General features: G+C 37.2%; 1 protein-coding gene across 3 annotated transcripts in view; it reads right to left on the minus strand.

Moving 5' to 3' along the window:
* METTL15 (methyltransferase like 15) overlaps positions 1-6,509 on the minus strand; it is a 269,152-nt gene extending 262,643 nt beyond the window's left edge. The window contains exons 1-3 of one of the 3 annotated variants that reach the window (XM_037840014.1): positions 6,392-6,509; positions 4,218-4,454; positions 317-603 (exon numbers count right to left, since the gene is read on the minus strand). In XM_037840014.1, coding sequence (XP_037695942.1) covers positions 317-586 — 270 coding nt within the window. In that variant the 5' untranslated portion in view covers positions 587-603; positions 4,218-4,454; positions 6,392-6,509. Of the gene's footprint in view, positions 1-316; positions 604-4,217; positions 4,608-6,329 lie in introns of those variants that run through there. The other 2 variants (XM_037840013.1, XM_037840015.1) reach the window with 2 other exon arrangements.
* Between the last annotated feature and the right edge of the window lie 5,615 nt (positions 6,510-12,124).

A 12,124-nucleotide genomic window follows, 5' to 3' on the forward strand; every position in this document is an offset into this window, starting at 1 on the left:
ATTGGAGTTCAGTTTTCATACCCTAACCACTCAGTTGGTATACCAGTTTTTACTTTTAAAACAGTTATTTGACAAAACTAATCAACTCTGGAAAACAATTTTGCAGTTCCCCAAAGGTAAACATAGAGTTACTTTATGTCCCAACAATTCTACCCCCAGGTATATGCCCAAGATAACTGAAAACATGTACGCATAAAAACTTGTACACAAGTGTTCATACCAGCATGATTGATAACAGTCCAACAGTGGAAACACATAAAAGTCCATCAATGTATGAATGGATTAAAAAAAAAAACAACACAACTAAACAACTCACCTGCCCTTTTTGTGGTGCTAAGCAATGAACAACTTCATCCACCATTACTGGAATATGTAATTTAGCCACAGCTCCAGAATCTCCATCTTGAGATCTGTGTAACTCCTGAGTTCCGGTTTTTCCCGTTTGCTCTTGGGCTTCAGATTCATTATATCTTTCTGCTGTAGTGTGTATTTTTTTTGGCCAGACAACTAAATTAGTTACGCCAGATTCCAACCAGCATGAAAGAAGTTCTTTATAGACTCTACAAAAATGTGAGTATCGAAGCATTCTGTAGGTCAACAAATCTACCAAAAAAAAAAAAAAAATGTAATATGATGATCGTTGGATTTTTTAAAAGAATGTTATAACAATTGGAGGAAACCACATTAATATACAATTTTTAGCAGAGGAAAAAACCTAACCCAGAAATCCAACTGTAAGACTCATCATCTGAACATCTTAAGTGATGGTGAGTTGCCTTCTTATGCAAAGCAAAGAACCTAAAAGAAACAATCTAAAATATAATTTTTGAATGTGGCCTTATAAGCTCTAACACCACCAACACTTCAATCATTAGGGCTTTGAATAAAATTATTTAGTCATCATTTATCTTAAAAACACTTTTTCACATTTTAATTAAACCTAAAGAGTGAGTTCAATGCATTAGATAACTGAAGGGATTGTAAAAATTATCTTATTTTAGGTTCTGCTAATCTTTTATTTCAAGTTTTCTATCTGTTTTTCACTTCATGATGAAATCTCATCTTCTTCATTCAGCTCTGTACAACAGATTGTCTCTGAACAAAACACTCTGCATGTACATCCGAAAATATAGGGAGATTTTCAGCCTGTGAAAATCTTGCAGACCTGGATATTCTCTTAAGAAATCAGCCTATATTAGTGAAGTATATAGCAATCTGAATTTATAATTTTATAAGCACTTAACTAAATATTCTTTGGCATTTCACATCAAACTTTGTTTTAATTTTCTGCTCCCTGTTCCCCAAATATAAGCAAATAAATAATTGATACATTCCTTAGATTCCTCATATTAGCTCCAATGCAATCTGTAACTCTTTAAAATGCGGAGACAAAATGTATTCATATAAATACTCTAAAAGAAGATTTTTTAAAAAACATTATGTTTTTTACTAAATTGGCTTCAAGCAACATTTTTGTAAATATCCAGTTAACCATACTCTTCTTTCCTCATGGATCGAGTTATTTAAGAGTAGGACCCACAAAATCAGATGCACACCAGGTACTTAATAAGTATTTTCTGAGAAATGAATGGATAGATAAATTCCAGACTGCAAAGAATCAACATTTTAAGAAAACTTACTTTAGGAAATTTCCCCAACCTGTCTGTCTTGCCCTACCCAAAACCTCATGTTCTCAAAATATTTCAGAAAACATAAATCTCACTAAAATATGCTTTCTCTTCCTTTGGAAATAGAAAATGAATGTTGAAAAGTTGATCACACTTAAGAATTAGAAAAGAAATAAATTACATAGATATATTTGATGTTGTGTAAATATAACATCAAGATGTTACCTTGAAGATTTTACCAAAGACACAATCCAGACTATTATGGTAAATGTGGCACAGGAAAAATGTGGCTAAAAGATAAGTAAAGACTGGACGTGCCTAGGAGTAAACGAATGGGGCAAGATAAGAGTTATGGTGTGTTAACTAGGCAGGTGAACTCACTGCCCTCCCCCCTACACGGGATCTGACTCCCAGGGATGTAAATCTCTAAGGCAATGCAAGATATGACTCCTGAGGATGAATCTGGATCCGACATCCTGGGATTGAGAACATCTTCTTGACCAAAAAGGGGATGCGAAATGAAACAAAATAAAGTTTCAGTGGCTAAGAGATTCCAAATGGAGTCAAGAGGTCACTGGTGGGCACTCTTAAGCACTATATAGATAACTCTTTTTAGATTTTAATGTATTGCAATAGCTAGAAGCAAATTTCTGAAACTATCAAACTGCAATCCAGAAGCCTTGACTCTTGAAGATGATTGTATAACAGCGTAGCTTATAAGGGATGACAGTGTGACTGTGAAAGCCTTTTGGATCACACTCCCTTTATCCAGTGTATGGTTGGATGAGTAGAAAAATGGGGACAAAAACTAAATGAAAAATAGGGAGGGAGGGGGGATGATTTTGGTGTTCATTTTTACTTTTATTTTCTACTCTTATTTTTACTTTTTCTGGTATTAGGAAAATGCTCAAAAAATTGGGGTGATGAATGCACAACTATATGATGGTACTGTGAACAGCTGATTATACACCACGGATGACTGTATGATATATGAATAAATCTCAATAAAACTGAATTTAAAAAAAAGAGTTATGGAGTGTTGTGGGTTTTCACATTGGCATGGGGGTGTCTATCTGTTATTTTTCTCTTTGGTGCAATGAAAATTGTCTAAAATCGAGTGATGATAACTACATAACTAAGTGAGATACTGTGAGATGCTGATTCTTTATTTTGGATAGAATATATGTTGTGTGAATATATCACAACAAAATCTGCTGATTCAAAATAAATAAATATATAAATTTAAAAAAAAAGACTGGGCATGATTGTTTTAGGTAAATATTTAGAATGTTCATCAGTAACAAATTTGCCTAAATTATTAATTATGCCCCATGTTTTCCAGAAAACTTATACAAAGTAAATCCTATTAGCTCTTAGTGTTTCTAACACTTTTCAAAATAATAGCTAATACTTATTGAGCACTTTATCATGCATTAGTTATTAAACTAAACACACTGTTTGTACTAACTCATTCAATCTTGAGGACAATTCTAGGAGGTAGGTATTGTTATTATCCCCATTTTACAGAGAGGTTAAGTAATTTGCAAAAGGTCACATAGCCAGAATTCTAATTCAAGCAGACTCTCCCCAGAGCCTGAAATCTTAACCTCCATGCATAAATATAGCCCACTTTAACTATTAATGCACTCCTGTAATTTAATGGTACTTTAATTATAATGGCCATGTATTTGTAGCATCTCATGAATTAGACTCAAATGTTTTTTTCAAGGAGCCAACATCCTATTGCTTGGTCCTGTTCCACTTGGAAATAACAGTATGCTATGGGGTACCCAAAAGAAAATATACACTGTGTATATCTAAATAGAGGAGTTCGGAATATTGAAACATCATATCCTAGATGTCCAACTTTTGGCAAAAAAAAAAAAAATCAATTCCAATATAGAACCACACGGAAAACAAAGGCTGCTGTCAGCAGCATTTAATTATTTTCTACTGAAGGTAACTTCTAAGTATTTATTCGACTATGCTCAAGATACAAAACCTGAAGATTTTATTATGAAAAACGGGCTAATAATATGAGTCGCCAAGGGGAAAGGGCCACAAATAATTCCTCTTCCTCTTTGGTTGTTCCCCGGTACACCGCTCTAAGAATGGAAAAGGGCTGTGCTAAAGGAAGCCCCTTCTCTCTTGTCTGCAGCCCAATATCCTATCAGACGATCCAGAACCCTGTTACAGTCAGCTAAGAACGACATAATATGTTTAAATTCCCTTTGAATACGGGAGGGAAGCAGGAAGTCTACCTGTGGGGGAAAACTATCTAAAAAATAATTCCTGAGGTCAAAAACATGACCTGGAAGCCGGCACGAAAACGCAGAAGAAAGTAAAAGAGGTTCACAAAAAATGGAGGAATGCACCCCTTCGCCTAGGAACTTATCTCTAAGTCACACTCTCTAAAGGAAAACTGTTTGGAAACTTGTAAGCCCAGGTTGAATGCGTGTTGAGCGGAAGCAGAAGGACAGAAGCTCGTGTTTCCTTTGCTCTGGGCGAATCAGGGGAGCCTCAGGAGTTCCCCAAAGACGTGGGGCGGGCACGGGGAGAGCTCCCAGGACTTAGCCACCTTCTCCTCACCTGAGGCAGGAAGATTTCTCGTCGGCCTCTAACTCTGGCCAGCGAAGATCACCACGGTGCCTGATAAACTGAATTTGTCACGCGTGTAGATCCCAGCCCAGGGGGGAAACTTGCAGGAACGTACAGATTGAGCCCACGTCCGCCCCACAACCAAGGACCGTCTGCCTTTCGTTCCGCTGCTTCCAGCCCCCAGCTGCCAGAAGGTCTTGCAGGCACCGCGGTTCCCAAACAATGTACCTAGGGGAATAAATAAAACCTCTCCATTGCATGTTTAAGTTCACCTCTACTTTTTTTTCTTTTTAATGTCGGAGGCAACTTTAAATCTAACTTTCCATTTATATCCTTATCTCTACCCTTTTCAGTTTACTATGAACTTATGTTCAATTTCTGTGTTCTAAGACTGCAGTTAGTTATACTCCAATTTCTAACAAAAGATGGGAATTTCGGTTTCCTAGTTCTGCAGGTTTCAAAAGATATAGTTCTTTTTCCTTCATTTCATTAGGGAATACACCATTCTCTTATTCTTTGTTATATCTCTTTCAAGTCTTGTCAAAGTGAAAGCCAGCAACACAGTAATAGCTTTGTTGTGGTATCAAAATTTCTGTTAACTATACATACAATTCCCTAAGAGAATGAACTTCATCATCTGAACATTGCTAAATGGCAAGTGCAGCACAGCATTTCAAGTTAAATGTAAAAAAGGACTTGGATTAGGTATGGGATTGGTAAACTTATTGTACAACGTGGGTATCAAAAAATGATGAAATTTTAAAACATTTCTATTTACTTATTCACCAATGATCAACACAATTTTACAAGACATTGGTAAGATATGCATATTTTCAGATTAGGTTAAAATATTATCTTAATGTCACAATCTAAAAAGTATTTCAGAGAACACATGATTCAGTTCTGAAATGGCTGGTTTGTACAATTCAAGAGAAATATTTTCCTTTAAGGACTTCTGTTTTCTAGTCATTAAAATTAAGATAACAGTACCTACATCTCATGGGCTGTTTTAAAAACTAAATAAGATCATATATATACAATGGCTAATAAAATGCCTAGGACAACAAAGACAATAAAGTACTATACAGTGAGTGCATATTTGAGAGAAAATAAAAAGGCTTCTCAATTTTATTACCAAACCCAGCAACACACAAATAGCTATTGCATCAGTTAAGATAACATGTAATTTTCAGCCAGAAGTAAGTAGCTTTACTGATGCTCTATTCAGTGTTCATAAACAGTCATATAACATGCATTATATATAATAACACAGTGCTTCAGATTTTCTTTGAACAGGAAATATATTTCCTTAATATGGGGGTTTTCATACATTGTCTTATTTATAATACTCTGCATCGATGTGATCTTATTTTATAGTGATATTCAATCATCAGGATATAAGCTCCAAGAGGGCAGGGATTTTAACTCTACTGTGTACTACTATGTCCCTAAAATCTATGAAAGTGCCTGGCACATGTATTAATAGGTTTACTTAATAAATGTTGAATGAAATGAATACAATACTAGTTAATATAAAGAAGAACAATGAAATTCAGATCATACTATCAAAAATATCCTGTCAAATAAGGATGTCATCTTAGCAAAGTAAATATATTTCCCATTTTTTCCAGCTATTTTTTTCTTTTTTTAAAGAGTACATTCTGAAGTAACATGCCTACCATCTGGGACTTAAAAATCCACTTCATCCAGTAACGAACTAGACCAATATCTTTAAATGAATTTATTTGGTAATGCCATCGTTAGAAAGAGAATGTAAAGCAGCCAAACACCAAAGAGTTTCACAGTCAGCACTGAAGACAGCAGGCCCAGGAGTCTTGAGAAATGAATCCTGAGGCCTCCAACCAAAAGTCCTGGACTTGCAATTAATTCAGGTGAAGAGACCTCAGTGACTGGAAGAAGAGATCTCTCACCTTTCAGAGCATGGGACCTATGTCTTGGAGGCCTCGCTACTCAGAAAGAGAAAAGAAAAAAATACAACACCAAAACCCATTAGTCCACCCCTAACAGGCTCCGTATTTCCCCCTAGGAGAAGACAAACACCAATCCCTGCCCGCACCCGTCTCACTCACACCCCGAACCCACAGACAAGGCCCTGCATCCGAGGGCCTGGAGACGACCTGAAGATCCCAGGGAGTGCCTCCAACCTGTGGCTACGGCCCAGTCCCGCCCACTTCGGCCACCGCCTCCGGAAACTGCCGCGCGCGTTGCCACGGCGACAGAGAGCCGGGTAGGCTTACACCGCACAGCGCGGTTGACCCTCCTGGCGTCAAGCTGTAGCGCGACACGGCAACGTCCGGCGTGATGACATCACGAGGGCGGCAGCCAATGAAACGAGGCGGTGAGGAAGCTGGCTTGCGTTTGAATCTTGTGGTTGAGTTTGAAGCGCGGTGCGGCAGACATCCGAGTGGTCGCGGGGTCCTCTCTTAGTCTTGAGGTGAGTGAGCGGCACGCGAGGAGAAAATTCTAGTCTTTGGGACGTTCCCTCTGACGACCTATCCTCCTGGGAGTAAAGGGTCCCGCTGCCTCAGATCTAGGTATAGGTACAGGTGGTGCTTGTTGACAAACACAGGAACTTGGGGTGGGAATGCTTAGGGTCACTGCGGAAAAAGTGAAAGAAAGATGGGATTCGAGAACCTGCTAGAGCATGGCTTTTACCTGATCGTGCTCCCTCAGCTGCTCAGGAGAAAGGGCAGGGGCTTACTTGCCTTAAATTCTGGGAGGAAGCCGGAGGAATTAAAGGGCATCTTGGCCCCTTCCCAGACTTTGCCAGACCACTTTAATCTTGTAGTATAATGTCCCCTCTGGACTCCAAATTCGGAGTGTCTTTGTTTCAGACGTAGATGTAATTGTAATCTGGGCTTAACTGTCAAACGAGGAGCCTTTGTTACCAATACTTAAATTTTTTGTGCAGTGTGGTTCTGTTGTTAGCCTGGCACAGGTAATTGGGAACCCGTCCCCCAAGCCCCACTTTCTGCCTTGTAGCATCAAGATAAGAACGTGCCTCACTGGATTGCTGAGGATCAGATGAAGTGTGGAAGTACTGCTTGACAAAGTGCTCTGCAAATGAAAGGAACTTTAAGCCTTTACAATCTGTCCATCTGTCTGTTCTTCGTTTCTGTAAAACACCTTTAAGATTTTATTAGGCACTTAGTTACAGAGAGGTGAAGACTATTATTCACTGTCTGAGAAGAGATTATTTGACCAGAACTGAATACATTTGTTGTCTAATTTATCTTGTGAGTTATTAGCTGTGGAACAAGTGGGTAGAATGTACAGGCATCCTGTAAGTTTTACTTGTTAGTGTCATTCTACCACATCCAACCAACCCCCTATCTTGGAATTTGGGAGTATTTATGCAGTATGAAGTTAGAGAATATAAAGTCCAAAGAGGAGGTCCTGCTTGTTATTAAGTTCATATTATTTTGTAAAACTTATCTGCCTTTAATAATAGTAATTAATCTCATGTTATTGAACAGTATTTGCAAGTATGTAAAATTTTCATTTTAAAAGTGCATCTTGACCCACTGTAGATGTACCTCCAGTCAGTTAAGGTACACAAGAAAATGCCTTTTATGTTGTAACTCATGAAAACTAGGAGGCAAAAATGGCCCAGCTGTCAGTGCTGCCCTTCCTTCATGCTTATAAGTCAGTGGAAGTAGTGGCTCTAATACTAAGGTTATTCGAAAAAAAGGAGAAATATTTATCTGGTTTTATGGACGTTAAGTGCAGAGGCGCCACTATTTCTTTTGCATACTGATGTTCTGACAGCTTAAACAGATGGATACATCATCATCAAATATACCAAATTTAAGTACTCTGGCCCATTCTTGAGATAGGTCATTAATATTGTATAGCATGTATGATTTCCTTCTGAATTGGTATGCCTACCCTATGTTTTATAACTGCATTCACAGACTTGGGTCTCTGAAAGATACGTGGGTACCATTGCCTTTATCTTTAGAAATGGGTTTGTAATCTGTTATTTTCAAATGCTGCAAAAGAACATAACATTTATTATATGCCATAAACCTTTCAAGATCTGTGTGCTGTTATGGGCAAATACTGATCTTGGAATAAAAAAGTTTGAATCTCTTCTCTGTCTTTCTACATGTCAGACCCTAAATTTCTTTATTGACAGATTATGGTACCTACTTCAACAAGGTGCTGTGATGTTTAAAGTTGAATAGACTATAAGTGGCAATGTCAAGAATTGTTTCCAGTCCTAAAAAAAGTTGGCTGAATCTGAATCTAATTTTGATTTGAATTTGTATTTAAAAAATAATTCATAGCTATATCATTCCACATTCAAGATAATTTGTGCAAAATTTCTGTGCTATTGTTTAGAAGCATTCTCTTCTGTTTCCAGTAGAGCCTCGTTAAAAGCTTGGACTTTGGATTTGGGCTTAGCTCCACTCTCTGGTTCCCCATTACTAGCTATGCCATCTACCAAAAATTCCTTATCCTTTCTAAGGTTAAGTTTCTGTTTTTGTAAAATGAAGATAATAATAGGACCTGTCATATGAATATTATAAACACTATATGAGATGATGAATGTCAAATGTTTAGCATATAGCCTGGCACATAGAGTGTGCTCAAATGTTAATCATTGTTCATTATTGGTTATCACTATTTTGACATAATCTAAGAGTTCCCTAATAATAGCATATTTGCCAAGAATGTGTGATAGCTAAATGAGCATATGGAAATCATAAACTTTCAGTCTGATCATTATTCATTCATTTAGTGGGCTCCTGTTCTAGGCCCTAAGGTTTCTCTCTAAACCATTGGCAAATGTTTTGTTTTGTTTTGTTTTTCCCCATACCAATTAAAGGGCTGCCTCCCTGGCTTTTTCCCAAAGCTCACCTTGCCAGTGACAAATATGAAGTTAACTGCTCCTGTGATAACATTTCTGGTGATTATATATGTTTCGGGGTTTTCCAGAGAAACAGAGCTGACAGGAGAAATGTGTAAATATGAAGACATAGAAATTGGCTCACACTACCATGGGAATTGGCAAATCCAAATTCTGTAGGGCAGGCTGCAAGCTGGAAACTTTGAAAAAGTTGATTCAGAAATCTGGCACATCCAAACTCTGTGGGGCAGGCTGCAAACTGGAAACTCCAATAAAAGTTACGTTGTTTTCCCAGGAAAAGATGACTGGTTGAAGAAGAGGCAGAAATTCTTCTTTCTGACTTCTGAAATCCTCTGTTCTTGCCTTGAGATGTCCAACTGATTGGATAAAGAATCGCCTCATTGCTGCAGGCAATCTCCTTTGTTGATTGTAGATGCAATCAGCTGACTAATGATGTAAATCTAGCTATGAAATACTCTCACACTAACAGGCTAGTGCTTGCTTGACCCAAAACTGGGCACCATACATAGCCAAATTAACACATTAAATTAGCCATCACAATATATTTACATCAAAGAGAGTAGTGATCAAATATTTGGGTTTTAGCTTCAGTTAAGAGTTCAGATCTCATGTCTGCTTCCAGTAGTGTGACTTTAGGCATTTAACTTAATCTCTGTACTACAGTTTCTCCCTGTATAAAATAGGAATGATAATACCTATATCATAGAGTTGCTATGAGATTAAATGAGAAATACGTAAATTGATTAGCACATTTCTATGGAATAGGCACTTTATAGAAAGTGTTCCATACATTTAATTTATGTTATTAAATTAAAGGTTGTGATGAAAATAAATTTTAATAAGTGATTTTATGTTTTTGAAATAGAGATACCTAGACCTCACTTAATCTCCAAACAATACAAAAAAGTATAAAATGGAATGTAAGCCTCCCTCCCACCCACACCTGGGTGTTTCCTTTCCATGGGGCACTGCTGTGTACCAATTTCTTATGTACTCTTCCGGAGAGAGCCTCTTCTTCAGTCACTTTGGGAAGAAAAGGCGAGAGTAGGAGCAAATAGGGAAGAGAAGTGGCATTTATTGAATACCTTCTCTCTGCCAGACATTTAATATTGTCTCTTTTAGTTTTCACAACAGTAATAACCTCTTTTATATAAACGAGAAACCTGAGACTCAGTGAGATCCAAGGTCATAAACCCTGGAATATAGGTACTTTGTGAAACTTGGCTAGACAGGCTCAAGGATGAAGAAGATGATGAAGAATAGTAAGTCACCTGGGACCTCACTGATATACTCCAAATGACCATCCCTTCCTCTTCAGCATTCTATTTTGGGAGAAGGACAGAGTCCTAAAAGGGCAGAGCTTTGTCCAACATCTCCTGCTTTTAGACTGCTTTGGCCTTACTTGAATTCCAACCAATAGTAAATGGTTTATGACATATTTTAGCTTTAACATTACTGTTGTTTCTCCTATTTTAAAAAGTAAACAAAAAAAACTTTTGTTCGTTCCCTTTCTGCCCTCCAACCACACCATTAATCTTCTCCCTTTTAGCGCAGTACTTCATGAAAGAGTTGTCTGTATACACTGTCTCTGACTCCTCTGCGGTTCAGGCTTTTGTCCCCACTACTCCCCCAAAATTGCTCTTATTGGCCTCTCTATTGCTAAATCCCATGGTTAATTCTCAGTAATAGTTGACCTATTAGCAGCATTTATCATAATTGATCACTCTTTTCCTCCATATAAGGGTTTCCCAAAGTCTTAATGCAGTTTTAAGCTTTTTTTAAAAAAAGTATTAAACTTTTAAAAGCTTAATACTGCATTAAGACTTGGGGAAATAGTCTTTATTTTCTTGACTTGGCTTCCAGCTGCCTTGACATTTCCACCTAGATTTCTGTTAAAGTCTTAGGCTTAAGATAGCCAAAAACTGAACTCTTGATCTTTCCCCCAAAACCTGTTCCATCTCAGTTGATGACAGTTCTGTTCTTCAGATACTCAAGACTATTCTTAAATCCTTTCTTTCTCTCATACCCACATTTATCAGGAAATTCTGTTGGCTTTAACTTCAGATTATTCCAAAAATCCAACTACTTCTTACCACTTCTGCTGCCACCACCCTGGACTAAGCAGATACCATCATCTCTTGCCTGAATACTACAGTGACAAGTTAGTCTTTTCTCTCTAGCACGTTCACTATACAGTGGTGAAAGTCGACTGGATTTTGTTGCTCTAAACCCTCCTACGGGTCTTCATCTTATTCACAATAATAAAACAAAGTTTTTTTAATGGTCTGTATCTCTCACCTCAGGTCTTACTATTCTTCCCTTTGCCCACTCCATTCCAACTAATACTCCAGGCACTCACCTAGGGCCTTTGCATTAACCATTCCTGTTCTGTTGGAAAGTGCTTCCCCCAATATCCAATAACTAACACCCTCACCTTCTTCAGCCTGCCCACTCTTATTAAAATTGCCAACCTCACCCTTACTCCAGCATTCTTAATTGTCCTTTATTCTGCTCTATTTCTTCCCATAGCACTTATCACCTCCTATTATAAATCTTACTTCTTATGTTTATTATTCATTTTCTCTCCTCCAGTTAGACTATAAGCTCCTTAAGGGCAAGGTTTTTGTTTTTTGTTTTGTTTGTTTGTTGATGTATTCCAAAAGCCTAAACATTGGTATACTTTCTATCAATTTATATATTTTTAAATAATATTATTTATTACTATTATTTATTAAATTCTGTTTATTCTCAATGAGTAAATGAAGGAATACTGAAAAGATATTGTGTGTGTGTGTGTGTTTTGGTGTTTTTTGAAAGGGGAGAATCCTTATTTTTAAATTCTAGATTATTTTCTGGATAATTGAGTCTCTCAAGTTATTGATCTTTGAAAAAGCAATGTTACTATAGAATATCTCATCTTTACTTTTCCTTTTACTTTCCCTGTCTCATGTGTGTCAGTTATATATGGTCTAAAAATATAGTTAAACTGTAATTTTTAAACCTG

The sequence above is a fragment of the Choloepus didactylus genome, chromosome 6 (assembly GCF_015220235.1).
Source record: "Choloepus didactylus isolate mChoDid1 chromosome 6, mChoDid1.pri, whole genome shotgun sequence".
Lineage (NCBI taxonomy): Eukaryota > Metazoa > Chordata > Mammalia > Pilosa > Megalonychidae > Choloepus > Choloepus didactylus.